Source organism: Rhinatrema bivittatum, chromosome 1 (assembly GCF_901001135.1).
Source record: "Rhinatrema bivittatum chromosome 1, aRhiBiv1.1, whole genome shotgun sequence".
NCBI classification, from domain to species: domain Eukaryota; kingdom Metazoa; phylum Chordata; class Amphibia; order Gymnophiona; family Rhinatrematidae; genus Rhinatrema; species Rhinatrema bivittatum.
The window spans coordinates 786,992,268-787,019,875 of NC_042615.1; the positions used below are offsets into that span (position 1 = coordinate 786,992,268).

At 45.7% G+C, this 27,608-nt stretch overlaps 1 protein-coding gene across 2 annotated transcripts in view; it reads right to left on the minus strand.

Annotated features, from left to right (window-relative positions):
* The window catches only part of KATNAL2 (katanin catalytic subunit A1 like 2), a 296,579-nt gene that overhangs the window by 175,504 nt on the left and 93,467 nt on the right, over window positions 1-27,608 (minus strand). For both annotated transcript variants that reach the window (XM_029580510.1, XM_029580502.1), the window contains exon 5: window positions 10,701-10,812. In XM_029580510.1, coding sequence (XP_029436370.1) covers window positions 10,701-10,812 — 112 coding nt within the window. The remainder of the gene's footprint in view (window positions 1-10,700; window positions 10,813-27,608) is intronic.

The window sequence follows — 27,608 nt, forward strand, 5'->3', positions numbered from 1 at the left end:
AACTGAGGAGGATTGGTGGTGGGCATTGGGACTGGTGGAGACCATGGTGTACCCCTGGCATTGACGGAGGATCAGCTCTTCTTGTCACAGGGTCACTTCGGGGGCATTACAGCAGAAGCTGGTGCATAACTGTGCATCTATCATGGGGTCCGTGATAGACATGGTCCTCGCACACCTGAGGTACCACTTAAAACCCGAAGTGGATATGTCGACTCGAAACAAAAGAGACACTAGATCGAAATTGATGGTGGCTGTCAATGGCCAGCAGGCACCGAGCACACCACCGCCCCAGGGGATCGACAACAAAAATAAACTTACCCCAAAACATCAAAAAATCTATCTAGGATGCTAACGGGAGAACCCCACATCAACTGCATGAGGAAACGTGAAAAATTAATCACGAAAAAAACACTTTGTAAGTTGAAGAAAAACTGAAGTTCACCCGACAGTGAGATGCAAGGCTCCATAGAAAAGAAGAGACTGAGGGGACCCCACATGGAATAGTGGTGTACTGCATGGTGAGCATGCTCACTGAGGCTCAGTCAAAGTTCTAGAATCTTTGACATAAATTTTTCATGCCGGGCTCCATCCAATGATGTCACCCATGTGTGAGGACTCCCATCCTGCTTGTCCTCAGTGAAACTACAAATACCGCTTGCAAATTCAACTGGCCAATGATTTGGCAGTTAGGGTCCTCACATGTCAAGCTAGGGCATTTTGCAGTAGGTAAGCAGAGGTGCTGCTAGCTCTATAAAGTCACTGCCTGGAATGAAGGGTAGCGCAATGACTATTAAATTACTATAAAGATACTGAGAAAATTGCAAATGTTCCAAAAGCAAGAATGCTTAAAAAAGTGGCAGCTGAATAGTTCTTATATCTAAGAGTGTGATATGTAGCAATTCAAGGATGATATAGCCATTGTAGAAGAACTCAAGAAAAGCCTATGAAGACGTACATTACTTTCAATGGGCACTAAAATGTATATAAGCAGTATAAGAGGTCACAGGATGCGATGAGCTCAATCGGATGTGTCTGTATGAGCTCTGGGGGTTGCCTCTGCTAATCCGCACTAATCTGCAAATTCTACCCAATCCCAGCGAACAAGTTTACAACTGTGAGAGAGACTAAATGTCCATAAACCGCTACATGTATAAATCACAGAGTGATTTGCTGGCAAAACTGGTAAAAAAAGACAAAGAAAACGCAAAGCCTGGAGAAGCCAAAATGGCTGTGGATAAGGACACCGATATGCCGGAGGGCCTGCAAAACATCGCAGTAAATTAAATAACAGCTGCAGTAACAGCTATGATTACCAGCAAGCACAATGCAATAGCTGTGTAGATAGTGGATCTTAAAGACTAGCTGCATGAATTTGCACTGCGGATTGATGCCCTTGAAGGCCACGTGGCCCTTGTTGAGGATGAGACAAACATGGCGTCAGGGAAGATTCAGAAGCTTGAGTCTTTCCTTGCAACACAGATTGAAAAAATAGATGATTTAGAGAACATTGCACGGCACAACAACTTAAGATTCATTGGCCTGCCGGAGGATATAGTGGTCAACAATTAAATCACAAAAACCCCAGAAGCATGAATCTCTCACAAATCCAATATATCAAAATCTTGCTACAATAATAATCAAGGGCTTGACTTTATGGAGTGACCATCATATAGTGCTTAGGGCTTTCCAAACCAGATCTAGCCTGACTAGCGCTGGGGCTTTGTAATCATCAGTCACTCTATGCGTGGTTTATATATGCTTTATGATTAAAGCTATATTAGTGTTCATAAAGATGCTTTGTATTACAAGCTATCTCCACACTTATCTGCAGTGAGTCTACTGTGTTGGCGAGCCTCTTAATAGTTGATCGTGGTCCTACATTGCAATGTTTCGGAGTTGTGCTCCTTCTCCAGGGAATAGAATCGCTTGTGTGGACTGTAGTCAACTTATTTGGTCAGTATGATCCTGCATGCTAATTGCTAAGTCAAAGTTTCTTCAGCGGTTAGTAACCAAGGTGCTGTGAGCTACCTGCTGCTTTAAGGTGCTGCAATAGATACTAGGATATAGTGGAACATAAGTTAAGCAAGATTCTTAACAAGTGGATACCACAGGTGATGGAACTTCCTGATTTTACAGGCCAACCTGCCATATAGCGTGCGCACTGATTGGGGCCTCGGAGAAAGGATGAACAGTGGCCTAGAGCTGTAATCGCAAACATTTTGAATTTTTCACATACGATGCTAATTATGCAAGCATATCGGAAAATTCCTGTGTTGAAGATCACAATCATACCATCCGGATCTTTCAGGATTACTCTCAGCTAGTGTCCTCCAAATGGAAAAATGCAATACTGGCCTCCAAGCAAATCCGTTTTGCGCTTCAATACCCGACTAGGTTACACATATGGAATGAGGGCAAAACGAGGGTCTTCAACAGTTTGGCGGAGGAAAACAAATTTGTGGCTTCTTTGAAGTAGTGAGTGTGCAAATTCTTGGAGCAGAACTCATAGTGATCTGAGACACTACTGAGGAATCCTGGGCAGTGCATTTTGTGGTGGGACAAACGCATTTGGCACTGCAGTAGAGAACTGTTTACTGGGTCCACAGAATTGGCTTATTTCATCTAATAGCACTGGAAGATATCTGCAGGATTCAGTTTAATTTGCAGTTATGTCAGTCAACATAGTGACATGCCGGACATGCCATTTGTTAGGAAATGGCTGATCGTGGTTTTCAGAAATGGCTCAGGACCACTAGTTTTTATGTTTAACATGTTTTGATGCAATGATGAGAATTTGTTGCTGAAGTATTGCCTATTTGCTTGTTCATTGGTTAAATGTGAAGGTGAAAGGATGGGGAAGGGGGGAATGACTGTGTAACAGCTGGGCGCATCTAAATGTGACCTTGACTCTCCAAGAAGAGAGAGTTAATATTTTGGTTGGGGGGGGGGGCAGGGAGAGGGGAACACAGAGGGGGAAAATGTGGAATGCTGAATTTTTTCAAGAGGAAAGGGGTGGGGGTGGGGGGAGAGGGAAAACTTGATACAGGAATGGAATAGTAATGTCATAGAGGTCTATTTTGGGATGGGGGATTTCTAGGCTGGGAGACATCCTCTGTGGTTATGGTATGACTGCGTCGCTTTTTTTTTTCATGTGGTCAGTCAATACAACGATTAAGGCGATAAGAGTAACAATCTGGAATGTGTGCAGCATTGGATCTGCTATCAAAAAGTATAAATTATTAAATGTGATTTAAAACAGATATTGCATTTGTTCAGGAGACAAATCTCACAGATGCAAAACATAGCATGCTGCAAAAATACTGGATAGGACAAGTTTTTTTTCTCATCATCAGGCTATACCTATTACATAGGCTTTACCTATTACATTTTAAAGAGGCCACTCTTTAAAATGTAATAGGTAAAGCCTGTTGCTTATTCCTATCTATTTATTATTGTTAACTTATTTTTTGTACTTATTGGTTAACACTTGTATGTAAAGCCTGTTGCTAATATTAATGTTTAATGTAAACCGAGGTGATGTATAACTATACGTACCGCGGTATATAAGAATCTCTAAATAAATAAAAAATAAATATAGGAAAGCAGGAGTAGCAATTCTGCTGCATCGCTCTTTAGTTTTTCAAATGCAGAACGTGGTGAAGGATCCAGAAGGAAGATATATTCTGGTAGAGGGGCTGTTATTTGGGAAACTAGTGGTTCTGTGTGGAGTTTATGCCGCTAATTCTTATACATATAGGGGTAGATTTTCAGACGAGCGCGAACAGCCTACTTTTGTTTGCGCTCCAGGCGCAAACAAAAGTACGCTGGATTTTAGTAGATACGCGCGTAGTCGCGCGTATCGGCTAAAATCCTGGATCGGCGCGCGCAAGGCTATCGATTTCGTATAGCCTGCGCGCGCCGAGCCGCGCAGCCTACCCCCGTTCCCTCCTAGGCCGCTCCGAAATCGGAGCGGCCTAGAAGGGAACTTTCCTTTGCCCTCCCCTCACCTTCCCCTCCCTTCCCCTACCTAACCCACCCGCCCGGCCCTGTCTAAACCCCCATCCTACCTTTGTCGGGGGATTTACGCCTCCCGGAGGGAGGCGTAAATCCCCGCGCGCCAGCGGGCCTCCTGCGCGCCGGGCCGCGACCTGGGGGCGGGTACGGAGGGTGCGGCCACGCCCCCGGGCCGTAGCCACGCCCCCGTACCCGCCCCCAAAACGCTGCCGACACGCCCCCGCAACGCTGCGCGCTCCGGCCCCGCCCCCCGACATGCCTCCCGACACGCCCACTCCGAAAACCCCGGGACTTACGCGAGTCCCGGGGTTCTGCGCGCGCCGGTGAGCCTATGTAAAATAGGCTCACCGGCGCGCAGGGCCCTGCTCGCGTAAATCCGCCCGGTTTTGGGCGGATTTACGCGAGCAGGGCTCTGAAAATCCGCCCCATAACTTCTTTGTACAACTTATAAATCTCCTTGGACAATATTCTTCTACGCCCAGTTTATTGGGAGATGATTTGACTATAGTTCTTGATGCTCAGTTAGAAAAAACATCCCCACATCCCCACAATCCATGATAAATTTAACACAGAATAGGGAAATTCCATATTTATGTAACCAGTTAAATTTGGAGATGTTTGCACCCTATGGAAAGGGATTACACTCATGTATCCAGGGTATATGATTTTCAAGCACATCTGGATTATTTACTGATCTCTGCTTCTCTGTTCTCTCATGTTTCTGGTTCTGAAATTGGCTCAATAGAATTATCAGATCATGCCCTGGTCTGGATGGACTTGGAAGGTTTGTGTCACCAGCACAATTTTGCTGGTGGAGATTCCCTGGATATTTATATGAAGATGCAGGATTTCATAATTATTTGAGAAAGAAATGGGAGGAATATTGTGAAAACAATGATAAACACCACTCAGACCCTTTATTGTTTTGGGAAACAGCGAAAGCTGTGCTAAGGGGGAATATCTTAGCATATACTGTAAGGAGAAAAAAGATGATGTCTGAAGAAATCTTAAGACTGGAGAAACAACTGCAAAAAGATAAGCATTTATTTAGTCAACAACCTTCTATGAATAATAGAACTAAAATATATTGCGACACAGGCTACATTGAATAGGTTAGTCCAGGGGTGGGCAAATCCGGTCCTCGAGGGCTGCAAACCAGTCAGGTTTTCAGGATACCCCTAATGAATATGCATGAAATAGATTTGCATACAACTGAGGCAGTGTGTATGCAGGTCTCTCTCATGCATATTCATTAAGGATATCCTGAAAACCCGACTGGTTTGCAGCCCTCGAGGACCGGAATTGCCCACCCCTGGGTTAGTCCATCAGAGAATTAAAAAAGGATTTCACTACAAATATAAAATTTTTCTATATGGTACAAGCCAGGGCGAATGATGGCAAACCTTGTTAGGCAAAAAATGGGTAAATCATATATTATCCTTATGAGGGATCATGCTGGAAAAGAGGTGCATACTCTCAGGCTATATGAAAATATTTTTTTACATATTATCAAGATTTGTACTCTTTTGAAGGAAGCGATAGGACAGAACAACAATGGTATTTAGAGGAAGCAGAATTTCCCAAGCAACTGGAGATGTTGCATGTGCCTATAAAGGCCCAGAAGGTTTGGGATGCTATACAGCAATCAAAACTACATAAGACCCAGGGTCCAGATGGGTTACCTGGTGAATTCTATAAGATACTGATAGGTGCTATAAACAGGAGATGGCTACAGTACATGAGGTGTTGATGATGCAAACAGAGATGCTATATATGACTGAAAGAGCCACTATAGTGGTGTTACCCAAACTGGGTAGCAGCCCCACTCTTCCAGGATCATACCACTCAATTTCTCTCCTGAACTATGATATAAAATTATTTACAAAAATTGTGACAGATAGACTGGCCTCTTTTTTTTACAACATCTGGTAATGACTGATCAAGTGGGCTTTGTCAAAGCACGCTGTCAGTACTTAAGTACGCAAAGCTTTGGCCACTATTGAACAAGTAACTCGGAAAGATCTGAGATCATCGTTTATAAGTTTGATGCCAAAAAGGCTTTTGACAGGGTGGACTGGTCATTTTTATTTGCATTCTTGCAAATAAGAAGATTTGAGGGGCCTTTTTTGCATTTTCTACTTGTATTATATACTACTCCAGGAGCTCGGGTTTTAGTTAATGGGGATTTCACGGAGGAATTTATAATGCAGAGAGGGAGTAGAAAGGCTGCCCCCTGACACTACTTTTATTTGTGCTGGCTTTGGATCCGTTGATTATTTATTATTTATTTATTTAAAGCTTTTTTATACCGGCATTCATGATAAAATCACATCATGCTGGTTTACAGAAAAACAAGGGGAGTGATAACTTTGAACGATAAACATGTGTTGAGAGGCAGAGAAGTAAGTTACAATAAAACAAGGGAAGTTGGAACTGGGAGAAGAAGAAGAGTAGAAGGAATAATTTAGGCAGTAACAATGAGAGGAATTATTTACATAGTGTTGACAGGAAATTTACAAGTAGTTGTAGTCTGACTGGTGAGAAAGTTAGGAGCGTCAGTTGTGATCAGGAAAGGCTAGCCTAAAAAACCATGTCTTTAGCCTTTTTCTGAATGTTAGTAAGCAAGGTTAGTAAGCAAGATTAGTATAATAGTTGGGAATCCAAACATATCTGGCATCTCTGTGGGACTTGACTCCTCTGAGATATATGCCTTTGCAGATGATCTACTGCTTTATGTGTTACAACCGGAAGCATCCTTAAGACACTTGCTAAATGAATTAGAAAGATACGATAGAACAGAAGGCTGTCGGATTAATCGAGACAAATTAGAGGCACTTCCAATTGGGGAATAGAGTCACCAACCTTGGGAAGGGTTATTTCCCCTGAAGTGGGTAGACAGAGCTATATGGTACTTGGGGGTTTCTTATTCCAAAAAACATGAGTTTACTGCAAAAGCTTAATGTATAGAAATTGCTAGTTACTACTAAAAAGTTGTTGCGGACTTGAATACCCTTGCATATCTCGCTTATGGGGAGAGTTTATCTCTTTAAAATGGTTATATTTCCTAAATGGTTGTATGTTTTAGGGCCAGTGCCACTTTAATTGGAGAGATCAATATTAAACAGAGTATTAAAAGAGTTGAGACTATTCATGTGGCGGGGGAAGAAACCACATATATTAATGGATTGTCTGATGAAGAAATGGGGGAAAGGGAGTTTAGGTGTTCCTGTTCTGAAACAATATAACATGGCTGCTAATTTACGTCATGTGATTGAATGGATTCAGGGATCTAGCTATTATACAGAATATCAATATGAGGCAGGATTGGTGGATCCACTCTCCTTATCATATGTTTTGTATGTTGCTAATAAACAATTACCTTTGCATTTTCAAAACCACAGTTTGATCAAATCCCTGCAAAGATCGTGGCACTGACTCTTAAATAGGTTACAGCTAAAGTGGTGTGCCTCTCCTTTCTTGTCTTTTGTGGGTAATGAGAAATTTGAACCTGGCATGCAAAGGGGCCCCTTTTCTAGGTGGTGCTCCAAGAGACTGAGGGTGTTTGGACAATTGCTTGATGAGAACGGGAAGACATTAGCATTCTCTGAGCTACAATAATCTTTTGAATTAAGAGAAATGGATTCATTTCCATATATGCAGGCATGCCACTACCTGGGCTCATTATCACAGCAGGAATTGGGAAAGAAAAATTGCTATGAATTGCAGGATACATTTGATGTGGAAGATCCTGGGAAATCTACTCTATCACCGCTCTATAAATTCTTGCATAGCTCTGATGGGGGAAATTAATTCACTAACCTAAGGGATAAATGGGCGGGTGACCTGAGGGAAATGATACCTATGGCGACATTTAAGACATGTACTGCAGGGGTAGCTAGGTTAACGAATAATGTCCAACTAAGGGAAACCCGGTTTACATTTTTGTTCAGAGCTTATGTGTCTCAACATCAAGCTTTTAAGGCAAATATTGCAAGCTCTGATGTTTGCATTAAATGTGAGAAGGAAGTGGGTATTTTGGGTCATTTGTTTTGGCTTTGCTCCAAGATACAAGTGTTCTGGAAAAAGGGTTGTCTGTATATTGGAAAAGTGCTTTCGCTTTCTTTGCCTTTTGATGTAATGTCTGAGTTATTTGGGGACATTAGACCACTGATGCAATGAACACCCTCACAGAGAATGTGGATTTGTAAGGTGTTGTTGTTAGCAAAAGTGACAATACTGCATTTTTGGCGACAGCCAGGAACTCCGTTAATTACACTCTGGATGAATAAAGACACAACATTTGTTAATTATAGAACAGATGTCCATCACAACACTGAGACCTATGAGGAGGAAACTGACGTTGGATATATGGTTTCCTTACCTTTTGACACTGCCACACACTACTCATAATCAGATTTTGAATGATTTCAAGTGAAGACCTTCTGTCTCAACTAGGTACATGGTTGTTACAGTTTCAAGGCCTATGGCTGTCTTAAAGACTGGTGAGGATGGAGGTTAAGGGTGGGATTTAGATATGAACATTAAAATGGACAAATTTATTGTATGCTTGGGTTGGGAAAGAGTAAACCCACCCAAAGCTCTTATTGATTGTATTGCTTGGTGAATGTTAATAATTTAAACAAAAGCAATTTAAGAAATGAATTATAACCTTAGATAGTAATAAATTATCACCGTATTGACTTAACATGAGTCATAAAGGTACATTGATACAGTGTTGAGCCAAATCAGGCTTTGAGATGATAATTTTCAAAGGCATTTCCATGGGTAAAACAGTGCTTTACTAGAGGAAACAGCCAAACTGCCCATCTGATATGCAGGTACATTTACATGTGTATAGCTTGCATGCACACAAGTTTCCCTACCGTGAGCAGAAGTGTTCCTGGGGGCAGAACTGGGGATGGATTCGGACTTATGCTCATACCTTTAGATTTTCAAAAGTATATTGCAAATTTTCCCACAAAATTTCCTGCGCACATCCTAACAGGTAAAACTCTGTGCCAGCAAGCTTTTGATGAGATCATTTTCAAAATGAATGTAGACAAGCCAGTTCACTTTGAAAATTGCAATGTAGGCATATTATTTGCCAACTTTCTGATGCAGGCTATTAGAATAATTACTTCATGAATGGATTCTCCACATGACTGACGACAGGACTCTGGAAGAGAGAGGCTGCCTTGTTGGTTTTCTTTATATCAATTGTTTAAATGCTAACCTTTGTTGTTTTGATTCAATAAAGGTGAGGTGAAAAAGGCTATTTTAGCCAAAAGATCTTCATTCAAAAATTGGAAGAAGGACCCAGCAGAAGAAAATAGGATAAAGCATAAGCACTGGCAAGTTAAATGTAAGACATGTAAGAGAGAATTTGAAAAGAAGATGGCCATAGAGGCAAAAACCCACAGTAAAAACGCTTTAAAATATATCCAGCAGAAAGCCTGCGAAGGAGACAGTTGGACCATTAGATGATGATGGGTTAAAGGGGCACTTAGAGAAGATAAGGACATCGCGGAAAGATTAAACGATTTCTTTGATTCGGTGTTTACTGAAGAGGATGTTGGGGAGATACCCGTTCTGGAAAAGGTTTTCATGGGTAATGATTCAGATGAACTGAACCAAATCATGGTGAACCTAGAAGATGTGGTAGGCCTGATTAACAAACTGAAGAGTAGTAAATCACCTGGAATGGATGGTATACATCCCAGGGCTCTGAAGGAACTCAAAAATGAAATTTCAGATCTATTAGTTAAAATTTGTAACCTGTCATTAAAATCATCCATTGTACCTGAAGACTGGAGGGTGGCTAATGTAACCCCAATATTTAAAAAGGGCTCCAGGGGCAATCCGGGAAACTACAGACCAGTTAGCCTGACTTCAGTGCCAAGAAAAATAGTGAAAAGTGTTCTAAAGATCTAAATCACAGAACATATAGAAAGACATGGAAACAAAGTCAGCATGGCTTTACCCAAGGCAAGTCTTGCCTCACAAATCTGCTTCACTTTTTTGAAGGGGTTAATAAACACGAAGATATAAGTGAACCAGTGGATGTAGTGTATTTGGATTTTCAGAAGGCATTTGACAAAGTAAGAACATAAGAACATGCCAACTGCCAAAGACTAAAGAGGTTAGGGCTGTTCAGCTTGGAGAAGAGACGGCTGAGGGGAGATATGATAGAGGTCTTTAAAATCATGAGAGTTCAAGAATGGGTAAATGTGAATAGGTTATTTACTCTTTCGGACAATAGAAGGACTAGCGGGCACGCCATGAAGTTAGCAAGTAGCACATTTAAAACCAATCAGAGAAAATTCTTTTTCACTCAAAGCACAATTAAACTCTGGAATTTGTTGCCAGAGGATGTGGTTAGTGCAGTTAATGTTGCTGGGTTTAAAAAATGTTTGGATAAGTACTTGGAGGAGAAGTCCATTATCTGCTATCAATCAAGTTGACTTGATTATTATTACTAGCATCAGTAGCGTGGGATATACTTAGTTTTTGGGACTTGCCAGGTACTTGTAGCCTGGATTGGCCACTGCTGGAAACAGGATGCTGGGCTTGATGGACCCTTGGTCTGACCTGGCAATTTCTTATGTTCTTATGTTCTTAATAATTGGGTTCACATCTTATAAAACACATCATGCTGCAATCCACTGATTAAATGTAAATAAGAATACCTGTTTTGGGATCTCTTTGTTTGAGGTTTTACCACAGGCTCTGGATAACGGTCGTTGTACTGTCTGATGTTGATTGATGCTAGGAAGAGTCTGAAAGGTGCTACTAGATGCCCTAGAATATAAAAGGTCTGTCATTTTGAATTCATCTTTCAAGAAATGTTTCTTTCTCTTTCTAACAGAAAAAAAAATAATAAAAGTCAAGGGGTCAAATTTCAAAAAATGCTCAGTGCACCTAAGCTTTAGGCAGGAGTGGAGGAGTAGCCTAGTGGTTAGAGCAGTGGGCTGCAAACCACAGAAACCAGCAATGAATCTCACTCTGCTCCTTTTGACCTTTGGCAAGTCACTTCACCCTCCACTGTCTCAGGTACAAATTTAGACCGTAAGCCCTCTGAGGATAGGAAGTACGTAAATGTAATCCATTTTGAAGTGTCACAAAATATGGAATATATAGGAAAATTAGTTCTTACCTGTTAATTTTCGTTTCTGTAGTACCACGGATCAGTCCAGACCATGGGTTGAGCTTCCTGTCCAGCAGATGGAGACAGACCAAAACTGAAAGGGTATCCTATATCAGGACAGAGCCTACCCTGCAGCCCTTCAGTATAACCATTGTCAAAGCAGAAAACATGAAGATAAACAGTAAGGAAACAAGCAAGTAACAAGAGAACTCGAGCAACCAACAAGAGAACTCAAAATTTGAACAAGCGCAAGCAGTGACTGGACTCTATAAATGGAAATTCCTGCATGAATGTCCATGGTCATCATAAAGATGCTTCCAGTGCCTTTTGAGTATCATCACATAAAAAATCATTCGAAAACCTGCAGGAAAAGGAAAGAAACTTCGAGCGGACAGTAGAAAGTATAGGGAAGGGTGTCTGGACTGATCCGTTGTACTACAGGAACGAAAATTAACAGGTAAGAACTAATTTTCCTTTCCCTGTACGTACCCAGATCAGTCCAGACCATGGGATTTACCAAAGCTTCCCTAAACAGGGTGGGACCGAGACAGACCCGCTCGAAGCACCTGCCGACCAAAGGAACCAAAGACAGGCGCCTGTATATCAAAGCGGTAATGCCGAGCAAAAGTATGCAGAGACTTCCATGTAGCTGCCCTGCATATCTCCTGCACAGAGACTGACTGAGTCTCCGCCCAAGAAGTAACTTGGGAACACAAGGAATGAGCCTTCAAGCCCACCTTCCAGACTGACAGATATAGGCTGATGAGATAGCCTCCTTCAACCAGCGAGAAATCGTAGTCTTAGAGGCCTGTTTGCCCCGGTTGTACCCACTCCATAAGACAAAGAGACGGTCCGAAACTCGGAAGTCATTGGTTACCCGCAGATAATGCATGAGAACGCGCTTCACATCCAGACAGCGTAGATCATCCCCAACCGTACTTGCAAGATCTGTGGGAGAAAAAGCGGGGAGCTCCACTGACTGATTGACATGAAAGGCAGAAACAAGAAAGAGGGTACAGTCTTGAGGGAGACCCCCCGAGTCCGAAAAACATAGGAAGGGCTCCCGGCAAGACAACGCTTGGATCTCCGACACCTGCCTGGAGGAGCAAATATAGACTAAAAACACCGCCTTGAGTGTTAAATCCTTGAGAGTAGAGTGGCGGAGAGGCTCGAAGGGAGCAAGGCAGAGAGCCCGGAGGACCAAGTTAAGGCTCCACAAAGGACAAGCGGAACGCATGTATGGCCTCAAATGTTTAACTCCCTTGAGGAAACGGACAACATCTGGATGAGATGCAACCGCATAACCTTCAAGACTTCCCAGGAGAGAGCCGAGGGCAGAGACCTGTACCCAGAGCGAACCGAACGAGAGGCCCTTAGAGAGACCGCGCTGAAGAAAAGAAAGAACCAGCGAAACCGGGGCCAAATGTGCCGAGACACCCGATTCTGTGCAGACAAGCTCGAAAACCTTCCAAACCCAGACATAGGCAAGGGAAGTATAGAAACATAGAAATGACGGCAGAAGAAGACCAAATGGCCCATCCAGTCTGCCCAGCAAGCTTCGCACTCTTTTTTTTTTTTCTTATACTTATCTGTTACTCTTGGCTCTTAGTAACCCTTTGGTTCTATTTCCCTTCCACCCCCACCATTAATGTAAAGAGCAGTGTTGGAGCTGCATCTATGTGTAATATCTAGCTTAATCAGTTAGGGGTAGTAACCGCCGCAATAAGCAAGCTACACCCTTGCCCATTTGTCTACCCAGACAATGCAACTCAGTCCCTGTTGGTTGTTGTCTGTATATCGATCCACTTTTCTTCATTCCCCCTGCCGTTGAAGCAGAGAGCTACGCTGGATTTGCACGAAGTATCAGACTGTCTCCCCTGCCATTGAAGCAGAGAGCTACGCTGGATTTGCACGAAGTATCAGACTGTCTCCCCTGCCGTTGAAACAGAGAGCTATGCTGGATATGCACGTAGTATCAGACTTTCTCCCCTGCCATTGAAGCAGAGAGCTATGCTGGATATGCACGTAGTATCAGACTTTCTCCCCTGCCGTTGAAGCAGAGAGCTATGCTGGTTATGCATTGAAAGTGAAGTATCAGGCTTATTTGGTTTGGGGTAGTAACCGCCGTAACAAGCAAGCTACTCCCTGCTTTTTGTGAATTCAAATCTTTTTCCACATTTCCTCTTGCCGTTGAAGCTTGGAACAATGTTGGAGTTGCATTAATCGTGTGTATGTTTATTGAATAAGGGTATTATCTCCAGGTAGTAGCCGTCATTCCCGCGAGCCACCCGCTCTTCATTCACGTCCTCTAGACTTTATGGATCCACAGTGTTTATCCCACACCCCTTTGAAGTCCTTCACAGTTCTGGTCTTCACCACTTCCTCCGGAAGTGCATTCCAGGCATCCACCAACCTCTTCGTGAAGAAATACTTCCTGACATTAGTTCTGAGTCTTCCTCCCTGGAGCTTCAAATCGTGACCCCTGGTTCTGCTGATTTTTTTCCGACGGAAAAGGTTTGTCGTTGTCTTTGGTTCTTTGAAACCTTTCAAGTATCTGAAAGTCTGTATCATTTATTTATTTTTATTTATTTAAGATTTTTATATACCGGCATTCATGATACAATCGCATCATGCTGGTTTACATTTAAACAGGGGTGTGCAATAAATAACAAAGTAACTTGGTGGTGTAGAAGAAGGCAGTTACAAATAACAAGGAGGATGGAAATGGGAGAGGAGAAATAAAGGAGAGAATAACATTAGGCTGAGATATTTACAAGGGGAGGAGGCTGATCTGCTCCTCCTTTCCTCCAGGGTGTACATATTTAGATTCTTCAATCTCTCCTCATAAGTCATTCGATGAAGACACTCCACCTTTTTGGTCGCCATTCTCTGGACCGCCTCCATCCTGTCTCCTGTCCCTTCGGAGATATGGTCTCCAGAACTGAACACAGTACTCCAGGTGAGGCCTCACCAAGGACCTGTACAAGGGGATAATCACTTCCCTTTTCTTACTCGATATTCCTCTCTCTATGCAGCCCAGCATTCTTCTGGCTTTAGCTATCGCCTTGTCACATTGTTTCACTGACTTCAGATCATTAGACACTATCACCCCAAGGTCTCTCTCTTGCCCCGTGCACATCAGCCCTTCTCCCCCCATCGAATACAGTTCATTCAGATTTCCATACCCCATATGCATGACTCTGCACTTCTTGGCATTGAATCTCAGCTGCCATATCTTTGACCACTCTTCCAGCGTCCTTAGATCCCGTCTCATTCACTCCACTCCTTCCGGCGTGTCCACTCTATTGCAGATCTTAGTGTCATCCGCAAAAAGACAAACCTTACTTTCTATCCCTTCCACAATGTCGCTTACAAAGATATTGAACAGGACTGGTCCCAACACAGACCCCTGCGGCACTCCGCTCAACACCGCTCTCTCTTCAGAGTAAGTTCCATTTACCATCACACATTGTCTTCTGTCCGTCAACCAGTTTGCAATCCAGGCCACCACCTTGGCACTCACTCCTAAGCTTCTTATTTTATTCACCAGTCTCCTGTGCGGGACCGTATCAAAAGCCTTCCTGAAGTCCAAGTAGATGACATCGAGTGATCTTCCTTGATCCATTTCCTTGGTTACCCAGTCAAAAAAGTCAATCAGGTTTGTCTGACAGGATCTTCCCCTTTTGAATCCATGCTGCCTCTGGTCCAGCAATTCTTCCGACTGTAGATAGTTCACTATTCCTTCTTTTAAAAGCGACTCCATTACTTTTCCCACCACCGAGGTGAGGCTAACCGGTGTGTAGTTTTCAGCCTCCTCTCTGTTTCCACTCTTGTGAAGCGGGATCACCACCACTCTTCTCCAGTCACTCGGCACCACTCCCGTTTCTAGGGATCTATTGAACAGGTCACACAGCAGACCCGCCAGCACATCTCTGAGCTCCCTCAATATCCTGGGATGAACCTCATCAGGCCCCATGGCTTTGTCTACTTTCAGTTTCCCCAGCTCTTCCCATACATTCTCTACTGTAAATGGAGTTACATCTACTCCATTCCCCTCTATTTTCTTGTTAACTAGCGACGGTCCTTCTCCAGGGTCTTCTTTAGTGAACACCGAACTGAAGTATTTGTTTAATAATTCTGCCATTTCTTTATCTGTCGCCACCCATTGATCCTTTTCACCTTTCAATTTCAGTATTCCACTTTGGACTTTTCTCCTTTCACTGATGTATCTGAAAAATGCTTTGTCACCTTGCTTTACCTCTTTGGCGATCCTTTCTTCCGCTTGAATTTTCGCTTTCTTGATTGCTTTCTTTGTCTCCCTCTTTTCCACTAGATATTCTTCCTTGGGTTCTTCTCTTTGGGATTCTTTATATTTCTTGAACACTGTTCTTTTAGCTTTTATTTTGTCAGCCACCTCCTTTGAGAACCAGATAGGTCTCATTTTTCTCTTGCTTTTCTTTACTTTTCTAACATATATATTAGTTGCCTTGGTGATTGCTCCTTTTAACTTGGTCCACTGTTGTTCCACATCTCTCTCGTTCTCCCAGCCTTCTAATTCTTCCTCCAGGTACTTCCCCATTTTATCAAAGTCCGTGTTTTTGAACTGCAAAACTCGAGTCTTCGTGCTACTTCACCGTATCCTATTTGTGATATGAAACCATACTGTATGATGATCACTGGTGCTGAGGTGGGCACCCACCTGGACATTAGAGACGTTATCTCCATTAGTGAGAACTAAGTCGAGTATAGCTCCCTCCCTCGTGGGTTCCATTACCATTTGTTTGAACAGAGCCCCTTGTAGGGCATCCACTATCTCTCTACTACCCTTGTCCCCCCTTACACACCCGGTGTCATCCTCTTCCAAGATAACCCCTACTACCTTACTTACGAGTTAACACTCAACCATTATACTTAGTAGCTAATGCTAATGTTTTTATATCCTGGTTTTTCTCTTACATCCTTTAGGGCCCCCGTTTACGCCCTATTTGGAAGGTTCTCAGGTTTCATAGCGATACTCTATTAGCGCCCTGTTTTAATGTAACGCCTGTTATTACTGTTTTGCTGTTCTATTTATTTATTTTATCAGACACCTCGTTTTAATGTAACGTTATGTAATGTTATTACTGTTTTGCTGTTCTATTTATTTAATTTTATCTGACACCTTGTTTTAATGTAACGCCTTAGCCGCGACTGTTCTGTTATAATGGAAACCGATATGATTTGATATTTTTGTTCAAGAATGTCGGTATATAAGAATTCTAAATAAATAAATAAATAAATAAATAAATAAATAAATACTGTTAGATTCTGCAGAAGGGATTCTCCAGTCTACATCCGGCATATTAAAATCTCCAACAATCACCACTTCTCCCTTCTCTCCCATCTTTTGTATGTCTTCAACTAGAGCTTTGTCAAGCTCTTCTATTTGATTTGGAGGCCTGTAAATCACTCCAATAGAAACGGAAGCCCCCATCATCTTTTTTTAGGTCAGCCCATAGAGCTTCTTTGCCCCATCTTCCTTGCAGCTCAGATGCTTGGATATTGTTTCTGACATAAAGAGCCACTCCTCCCCCTTTCCTGTCCTCTCTGTCCTTCCTTAATAAGTTATAGCCTGGTATTGCCGTTTCCCAATCATGAGATTCCGTGAAGTAGAAGTAGAAGTAGAAGTCTTGTGATCACGCAGGATAGTGGAGATGACGTCTTCCCTATATCCCTTCTTCCTCAGTCTCTGCCATTCAAAAGCCAGGCCGCTAGACAGAAGCGATCCGCCTAGTTGAAAAATACGGGGCCCTGCCGGAGCAGGTACCAAAGATGACTGAGACGAAGAGGACCGTCCGTCGACAGGTTTACGAGATCCGTGAACCATGGTCTGCGGAGCCACTTGGGAGCTACGAGAATGACCAGACCCCTGTGGAACTCTATCCTTCTGAGCACCTTGCCCACCAGGGGCCACGGAGGGAACACGTACAGAAGAACGTCGCGTGGCCAGGGAAGGACTAGCGCATCTACCTCTTCCGAACAATGTTCCCTCCAGCGGCTGAAGAACCTGGGAGCTTTGGCGTTGTCCAAGGTTGCCATCAGGTCCAGGTGAGGAGGACCCCACCGGTTGACAATCAGCTCCAATGCCTCGTCGGACAACTCCCACTCGCCGGGGGTCAAGCCGCTAGCAACTCAAAAAAATCTACTTGAACATTCTCCTTGCCCGCAATGTGAGATGCTGCTAAGCACTGCAGATGGCGCTCTGCCCAAGCGAAGAGCTGGCTTGCCTCGAGGGCCACCAGGCAACTCCTGGTGCCCCCTTGGCAATTGATGTACGCCACGTGGTAGAGTTGTCCGAGAGTACCCGAACTGCTCTTCGGTGAAGAGGGGAAGAAAAGCTTGAAGAGCCAGATGGACCGCCCGAACCTCCAGGCGATTGATGTGCCAGCAGGATTGGGCAGGGAACCAGTACCCCTGCGTGGCCTGTGTCTGGCAGACTGCTCCCCAACCGGAGAGGCTGGCGTCTGTCATGACTACAATCCATTGCGGAGTCTGGAGGGATATTCCTTTCAGAAGGTGCTTGAGCGATAGCCATCAATGTATGTCTCTGATGGTAGGGTCGGAGAGAGGAAGCTGCGCTTGAAACAGTTCCGACACTGGTTTCCAGCGGGAGAGAAAAGCTTTCTGTAAAGGACGCATATGCGCAAAAGCCCAGGGGACCAAGTCGATCGTAGAAGCCATGGTCCTCAGAACCTGTAGGTAGTCCCACGCCATGGGGAGAGGCATGGAAAGGAAGTTTCGGACTTGATCCATCAGCTTGAACGCTCGAGAGTCCAGCAGGAATACCTTGCCGACCCGAGTATCGAACCGAGCCCCTAGGAATTCCAGGACCTGGGAAGGTCGAAGATTGCTCTTGGACTATCCACCTGCCTGCTTGCATAAGGTCTCTGACTTGGCTCGCACTAGCCAATCATCTAGATAAGGGTGGACTGGGACTCCGTCCCGCCGGAGGGCGGCCGCAACCACCACGATCACTTTGGTAAACGTGCGTGGTGCCGTGGCCAGACCGAATGGGAGAGCCCGGAACTGGAAATGTTGCCCCAAGATGTGGAACCGAAGATACCTCTGATGTTCGGCATGGATCAGAATGTGCAGGTAGGCCTCCGTCAAGTCGAGAGAGGCCAGAAATTCTCCGGGATGAACAGCTGGTATAACTGCCCTCAGGGTTTCCATCCGAAAATGGGGCACTTTGAGGGCTCGGTTGACCCTCTTGAGATCGAAGATGGGGCGGAAGGAGTCATCCTTTTTTGGAACCACGAAGTAAATAGAATACTGGCCGGCGCCCCATTCCCCCACGGGAACAGTGACTGTAGCCCCCCAGCCCCTGGAGTCTAGCGAGAGTCTGACATACAGCAGCCCGCTTCCGATGGCTGCACGGGGAGACCATGTACAGATCCGGCAGGTCCCGAGCAAATTCTAAAGTGTAGCCTCTCTCGATTATCTTGAGGACCCACTGGTCCGATGTGATTTTGACCCATTCCTCCAAGAACAGGGACAGCCAACCACCTAAGTTTGGAATGGAGGAATGGGCGGCCGAATCTCATTGAGAGGCGGGCTTGGACGCGTGGCACTGTGGATTACCATCACGGAAGGCACGGCGCCCTCGAAAGGACTGAGCCCAGGACTGAGACCTGGAGAAATTTCCTCTAGAGAAGGTGCCCCACGCCCTGGGATTATATCTCCGCTGACCCCTGAAGCTGGTGCGAGTAGGGAAAAAGGTTCTCGCTTGTTTTGGGCGATCCTCAGGTAGTTTGTGTACCTTGTTCTCACCCAAGGATTTAATAAGCTGTTCCAGGTATTTGCCAAACAGCAACTTACCTTTGAAAGGGAGCGTGCCCAGCTGCGCCTTGGAAGACGAATCGGCTGCCCAGTTACGGAGCCAGAGGAGCCGTCTGGACAAGACCACAGAAGCCATCGCTTTTGCCTGGACCCGGAACAAGTCGTAAAGGGCATCCGCCCCATACGCTATAGCGCCTTCCAATCTTTCAGCCTGCTCTGCCTCGTCAGGCGGGAGGTCCTGGGTGCTGAGCAATTGTTGAACCCACCTAAGGCTTGCCTGCTGCATGAGACTGCTGCAGATCGACACCCGGCACCCAAGGCCAAGACTTCGAAGATGCGCTTGAGATGGAATTCTAGCTTGCTGTTTTGGACATCCCTGAGGGCCGTAGCACCCACCACCGGGATGGTGGTGTGCTTAATAACTGTAGTCACGGAGGAATCCACCTTGGGCATTATCAGCATGCCTAAGCATTCCTCCAGGAGAGGATAAAGCTTCTCCATAGCTCTCCCGACGCGGAGCCCTGAATAGGGAGCCTCCCACTCCCTAAGAAGCATTAGCCGATACATCGGATGGAAGGGAAAGGTGCACGTAAGAGCCCTGAGTTCCGCCAAGACCGGGTCCGCGCAAGCCGGCATTGCGGCCGAAAACTTGTCCACTGCAGGGTACTCTATTCCCAGCTCCTGAGAAATAAAAGGGATAAGTGGCTCCAGTTTCTCCCTTCTGAACAGACGTAGAACCCTGGGGTCAACCCCCTCCAGAGGGGGGAGAGTTTCAACAAAATCCTGATCTGGGTCCTGGTCCGGGGCACCCAAGGGAGCGGGGGGGTCTAGGGGAGGGGGACCCCCGGGACTACCCGCACTCGGACAGGCCCCTGCGCATCAGGAACCGCTGGAGCGGACGGTGCAGCAATCTGAGGAATTTTAGGAAGAGGAGGAGCAGGAGGGGGTCCGCCTCTTTTTGCAGGCTGGCTAAATGAGATTTGTGCATTAAAAGCACAAATTCTGAAGAAAAACGAGGCCTGGAATCTCCGGGGGGAGGGAGGAGGGAATGGAGGGGGGAAGGTCAGGACCTGCATCAGGGGACTGCACGGGGCTCAAATCGGGGGGGGGGGGGGGGGATCTAAAAACTCCAGGTCCTGTGAGTCCTGCTGCCCCGAAAAAGCAGCATCCAAAAAACCCAAAATGGCCACCGTTCCCACGGTTTGTCGGCCCGGGAACGGCGCGGCCATGCGCTTGTGCGGCCTTGCTCGGGTTCCAGAGGAGATCGCAGCCGCAGTGGGACCCTCCCCCCCGGCAAACATTTAGAGCAGAGCTCTTCTCTAGAGAGACAGAGCAAAGAATCCCCGCAGGCAAGGCAGAGAGGAGAGCGTGGCATGACCCCAATCAGCTGTGCTTCCGGGGCTGAGGGAGCAGAGGCAGGTGACTGAACTCTGCATGCTCCCAACTCTCACAAAAGGCTGCCAAGTGTTTAGTTTCACTTTGATTCTTAGTCTTTTTCAACTTAGACAGTGCAGAGGAAAACACGTCCCTGCAGGCAGCTCCGGAGGATAAGCGTCCTGGTAGGAGAGAGAGAGAGAGAGGCTGTACAGGGAGAGTGACTGGCACCACCAATTTCACCCCACAGCCGAGGAACACCGGGGATAGGGAGCCTAGGCTATATTACACAAGGGGCAAAGCCCCCCTAGGCTCCCCCAAGAGCGAGGAGACAAAAACTGTCTCCTGTATGAAAATCAACACAGTCCAAAAAACTTTTTTTTTTTTTTTTTTTTTTTTTTAAATGATAGATAATAAATACTTGCTTGATCCAATAAGTTTAGAGAAGAAAGAAAGCCCCAAAACAGGGGCTAAGAAAAAGAAACAGAGAACCGCAGGGTGAGCTGTCGCATCTGCTGGAGATAGACAAATACTGAAGGGCTGCAGGGTAGGCTCTGTCCTGATATAGGATACCCTTTCAGTTTTGGTCTGTCTCCATCTGCTGGACAGGAGGCTCAACCCATGGTCTGAACTGATCCGGGTACGTACAGGGAAACTTTTTTTTTTTTTTTTTTTTTAAATCACCTACATTTTGGAAATTTTCAGGAAAACCTAGGTGCCTATTTGACTGAAAGTTTGTCCTAGATTTAGAAGCTTAAAATTGTGAAGATCCATATTCAGACATAGTCTGGATGGCAAAGTTAGCTGCACTATTGAATATAGCTGGCTAACTTTAAGATAGCTATTTGGCCCGACCAGACTTAGCCATTCAGCTAACGCTGAATATTGGAGTTAGGCAGTTAACGGGGCTAGATTCATCAAACTATCGCATGCGATAGAAAGAGGGGCGTGTTTTATGGTAATAGCTTATTTATTGCAAAGTGTGCTATCTTAGCACTTCGCATAGGTATTACCGCAGAATGTGATAACTTTTCACATTTTGTGGTAAGTGCCACAATTGTAATTCCTACCTACAACCACGGGGGGGGGGGGGGGGAGAGAGAGAGAGACTAGCTATAAGGCTATAAGTTAGGTATTGATACCTCTATATGAGGCCCACCTAGCTACTCAAGGTGAGGTTTAGGTATTAGTGTAGGCATGTAGGGATTAGGGGCCACTTTGACATACAGAGTGAGATGTACGAACTGAAAAGTGCACTCTTGTGAAGATTTAATGTCCTTTGGAGTGAGGAAACTCAACCAAAGATGAGATTTGTACAATGTTCTGTCAACCTAGCTTGATGGACCCAGAGTCCACCCCCTCCCCCCCTAGCTTAAAAGACTAAAAATGCTATGTGTGATAAAGCCGACATGTGCGACATGCACAGCTTAACACAAATGAAAAAGGTGTAGTTGTTTGCTGCATTAAAATTGTGTGATGTGGCTTCGCACTTTGCGAAGCCAGCCCCACTTGGCCAGAAATCCCACGCCAAATTCCACCCCTTTTCTAAATTAGCATTGCACCATGCATTATGGTGCTTTTCACATGCGTTAAGGCATTTTCACATGCGAAAAGCCCATGACGCAGCTTGGAAAATAACCCCCTTAACCGGCTAACTCAACTCCTCCCAGTTATGCCTCCAGAATGCCCCTAACTTATCCACTAAATTCTAGTCCGCTAGCTTATTAGCCAGCTAAAACGCATCCATTTTGTTATTAAGTATACAAGTTTGTTTTTTGATTGAGTAAACCATAAAACTGGTTGTCTATACCATTTAAAATGTGCAACTAAAAACTCTTGAAAAAAAGACTCTTTGCCCCAAGATGAACGAATGAATAGACTGGACAGCCCATGTAATGCAGGGCAGACTGACTGGCTTGCTGACACTTTTAGGTAACTGTGCAAGACTGCTTGTTGGAATTTTTTGTATTTTCTTTGGTTTGTTATCTAGCTATATGCCTTTTGAATATCAGCCTTGACAATTTTTCCATAAAGATATAAAAACAAGTTTGCATACCGTAAACTGTGTTTTCCGTAGATAGCAAGATGAACTAGCCATGCTTTCTGGGAGCTCTGGCGGCTCTCAGCAGGAACTCCTCCTAGCAGCACAAGTTTTGCTACTGCATGCCTGCGTGGTGCCTTCCCACATGGTCAACTGTCTCCCCTCGGTTGGTCTCAAAACACAGAAAAGGAGTATAAAGAGAGTAGGTCGACAAATAGTGAAGTAACATAGACTGTCCAGGCAGAAGGATGGGGACGCATGAAAATTTCTTGAAGAGGAACCTGTCTCAAGTGGGCTATGGAAACAGCTACTGTGTTATTGTTTGTAAGGTTTTGGGTGGACCCTCGGACACTGTGGCTGCTGACCACGCTCACGGGGGGAAGTTCCGTGAGGGGCCACAGGTCAGACTCAGCTTAGGACACACAACACAGATAGATCTTTTATTAACAGTAGTGAGGAGCCACCAGAGGTGGCAGTAGTGAGCAGAGATGAAGCCCGGTTCGGCTTGTAGTCCCTCAGGGCTCTGGAACAGTGATCCCACAATGGCTGTGCTGTAGTGAAGAGAAACCGAGATAGTGAGTACAATGAAGTATATGCAGGGTTCTGGAATAGAGCCTCATTGGTTGAGTACTCACATAGCGGTTTCTCTCTGTAGGATTCACAGGAGCTGAAATAAAGGCAGGCCCTCGAGGAGCGAGTAACTGGTTCCAGGGAACAGCTCTGAGAGAAATAGATGGTAACTCACTGATGGTGTAGGCAGCGGTATCTTTCAGGCAGAAGTGAAGTCCAGGCAGCGAGTCTAGGAACATGAGCCCTCGAGGAGCGAGTACCGGTTCCAGACAGCGACCAGAAAGAGAAGAGAGAGGCCCCCGAGGAGCAGGTACCCCAAATAGAGTAAGACCAATAATGGAGAGGCAGCGTAGCTAGGTACGGAGAGCAAATCCCATCCGTAAGGAGTTCACCAGTTCGAATACCTGAACCCTTGCTAACTCGATTAGCGAGCAGTAGTGTAGGCTTCTGTATCCGGGATGCGTGACATCATCACAGGGGGACGCCCTTAGGTTCGCACCAAAGAAAGTATTTGAAGCAGGACCACGCGGCGCGCGCACCCTAAGGCATCTGGACAGCATGGTGGGAGGCAGCGCCCAAGCCGGACCAGGGACGCCGGAGAGGAGGTATTCGGCCCTGAAGAAAACTCTTGGGAGCCTCAGGCTAACATCCTTGATAAAGAGATGCTCCATCAATTTCATCTCGCGTATCCTTCAAAACCTAAACCTGGTACCCGCAGAGGAGACCACCCTTTGAAGGGGGGTACTGTTACGACTGTTGGTGCCTGACGTCTCCACTCCGCCCTCCTTACCTCTCTGGTGACTCCTCCTGCGGTTGACAGACGTTTGGCTGCCGCGGCATCTGCCTGCCATCCTCTCCGGCGTCCCTGGTCCAGCTTGGGCGCTGCCTCCCACCATGCTGTCCAGCTGCCTTAGGGTGCGCGCAGTTTTGTCTCGTCTTCGGACATCAAGAATCTCTTCAACCTTGAATTCTAGGTCATCTTCCGCGTTGATGGCAGGTAGTTCCTGAGTCTTGGAAGAGAATTCACTGAGAATGAGAGGTTTCAAGAGTGAAACGTGAAAAGCGTTGTGGATGTTTTGTCCGGGTGGTAACTTCAGACTGTAGGTGATGTTGCCAAGATGTCGGAAGATTGGAAATGGTCCAACGTAGCGAGGAGCGAACTGAGTGCAGTGTAACTTCAGTCTGAGATGTTTGGTAGATAACCAGACTTTGTCACCGGGTTTGAAGACAGGCGCTTAAGAATGGTGAGCATCATAGAACTTCTTAGCGAGGTCACTCGCTTTAACTAGCATGTCTTTTGTCTGAGTCCACAGGTTATGGATTTCATCAGCAGTAGATTGAGCTGCTGGGGACGTCACTGAGAGCTTCAGTGGAAGTGGCAGTGTTGGAGAGCGTCCATATACCACTTCAAAAGGTGTTGATCCAGTTGATGTTGCTGGATGAGAGTTGATGGCGAATTCAGCCCAAGGTAACTGTTCGGCCCAGTTATTCTGATGGCAACTCACGTAGGCTCGAATGAACTGCTTTAAGGTTCTATTCATCCGTTCTGTTTGGCCATTTGATTGCGGATGATAGGCTGAAGTGTAGTCTAGAGAGATATCGAATAACTTGCACAAGGCCCTCCAGAATCTTGCCGTGAATTGAGATCCTCGGTCTGAGACAATGTGTCTTGGTAGGCCATGAAGGTGAAAAATGTACGATATGAAGAGCTTCGCAAGCTCCAAGGCTGAAGGAAAGCCAGGCAGCGCCACGAAATGAGCCATCTTGCTAAAGCGATCGACTGTTACCCAGATGGTATTCATTCCTCCAGAAGGGGGTAAATCGACTACAAAATCAGTAGCAATGTGTGACCAGGGCTGTTCCGGAACTGGCAGTGATTGCAGTAATCCCCACGGTTGGCCAGAAGCAGGTTTGTGTTTGGCACAGTTGGTACAGGATGCCACATAGGATAGGGTATCCTTCTTGATGGTAGGCCACCAATAAAACTTCTGGATCTTGAGCAGGGTACGGAGTTGACCAGGATGGCCAGCCAGCTTGGAATCGTGTGCCCAAAAGAGCACTTTCTTCCTGAGGTGTTTAGGCACGATGGTCTTACCAGCGGGCACAGAATGTGTAGTCGCCAAGATAACTTTCTTCGGGTCAATTATGTGCTGAGGTTCTTCAGGCACATCCTCCGAGAGAAAGGAGTGTGATAAGGCATCAACTCTGGTATTTCTGTCTCCGGGGTGATATTTAAGTACAAAGTCAAAATGATTGAAAAATAAGGACCATCTAGCTTGTCTGTGGTTAAGATGTTGTGCATGGCGGAGATACTCTAGATTTTTGTGGTCCGTGAATACACTTACTTGATGTTGAGCGCCTTCGAGCCAAGGCCGCCATTCCTCAAATGCAAGCTTTATTGCCAAGAGCTCTTTATCGCCGATCCCATAGTTCTTCTCTGCCAGGGAGAAACATCGTGAGAAGAAAGAGCAGGGATGTAAGGCTTTAGAGTCTCCAGTCTGGCTCAATACAGCCCCTACACCGACATCTGAAGCGTCAATGTCTACGATAAAGGGCTTGTAGGGGTCAGGATGCCGCAAGCATGGTTCCGTGGAAAAGGCAGTCTAGTTTCTCAAATGCGGAAATGGCCTCCGCAGACCATTTTGAAGCGTTGGCACCCTTGCGGGTCATTGCGGTCAAGGGTACTGTTAAAGAAGAGTAGTTCTTTATAAAGCTTCCATGATAGTTGGTAAACCCCAGAAATCATCTCAGGGCCTTCAGGCTGGTAGGTTGGGACCAATTTTTGATACTCTCGAGTTTTTGAGGGTCCATCTGGAAGCCATCTTTAGACATGATATAGCCAAGGAAAGGCACTGAGTCCTTATGAAATTCGTACTTGGAGAGTTTGGCGTAGAGCCAGTGTTCACGGAGTCGGCATAGTACTTGCTTGACATCCTCTAGATGAGTGGGCAAATCCTGGGAAAATATCAGGATATCATCCAGGTATATCCCGACACTCTTGTACAGCAGGTCCTACAGGATGTCGTTCATCATGTTCTGAAATATAGCGGGTGCGTTGCACAGGCCGAAGGGCATAACTAAGTACTCAAAATGACTGTCTCGAGTGTTGAAGGCTGTTTTCTATTCGTCGCCACTACGAATGCGAACTAAGTTGTAGGCCCCCTTCAGGTCAAGTTTTGAGAATATTTTGGCCCCCTGAAGCCTGTCAAACAGCTCTGAGATTAAAGGCAGGGGGTAGCAGTCTTTAATTGTGATCTCGTTCAGACCTCGGTAATCGATTCAAGGACGTAGGGTACCGTCCTTCTTCCACACAAAGAAGAAACCTGCGCCGGCTGGAGATTTCGATGGTCTAATAAACCCCTTCTGTAAATTCTCCTCGATGTATTCGGACATCGCCTTATTCTCAATCACTGAGTGTGGATAGACACGTCCTTTAGGAGGTTCAGTATTGGGTTTCAGTCTTATGGCACAGTCATAGGACCTATGTGGAGGAAGGATGTCAGCAGCTTCTTTGGAAAACACATCACTAAAAGATGCGTATTGGGGCGGCAGTCCTGGCATCGCTGGAGTAGTAGGCATGCAGATGACAGGAGCAATCTCCTTAAGGCACTTCCCATGACAACCTGGGCCCCAGCGGGAGAGTTCCAAGGATGCCCAGTCAAATTGGGGTTGGTGCGACTGCAACCAGAGTAACCCCAGGACGATAGGGTGCATGGCATTCTCTAACACAAAGAAGGGAATTGAGTCAATATGGAGAGCTCCAGTGTGGAGAGTTACCGGTACAGTTTGGCAAGTCACGTCACCCGGTAAGGGTTCTCCATGGATGGAGGATAGGAGTAGTGGAACCTTCAAGGTGACGAGGGGAATCCTCAGATGTTCCACTAGGCGTTGAAGAATAAAGTTGCCTCCTGCCCCTGAATCCACCAGGGCAAGAGTTTGAACCTTAGACGGTCCGCAGATCAAGGAGACTGGGAGAGAGAGCGGAGGAGAGGGTGTAGTAAGGCCCAAGAACAGTCCTCCTGCAGGACTTAGGCCCATCCGTTTCCCGGATGAATTGGGCATGTTGGGACATTGTGACCAGTCTGTCCACAGTTCATGCATAGACCATGCCTCTTTCGAAGTCTTCTCTCTTTGGAAGTCAAATGTCCGCGACCAAGTTGCATCGGTTCATCTCCACTGGCAGCAGGAATTACTGGAACCATCTCCTTCTGACCAAGTCCTCTATTAGGCCAGAGCTCTTTCACCTTATCACGAAGCCAGTGATCGATCCTAGTAGCCAAAGCCACTAGTTCATCCAGCGAGTCAGGTGTTTCATGAGCGGCCAGCTCGTCTTTCAAGCGAGTATCCAGACCTCTGAAGAAGAGGGTCTTCAGGCATTTGGGGTCCCAGCAGAGTTCTGTAGCAAGAGTCTTAAACTCTATCGCAAAATCAGCCAGTGGTCGGTTGCCTTGCTTCAGGTCCACCAGAGCAGAACTGGCAACGGTCACTCGAGCAGGATCATCGAAAACGGATTTAAATAAGTCCAAAAATCAATCTGTGTCCTGCAAAATAGGATCCTTGCGTTCCCACAGTGTAGAGGCCCAAGACAAGGCCCTTCCATCAAGATAAGATAGAATGTAAGTAGTCTTGGAAAAAGCTGTGGGGAAC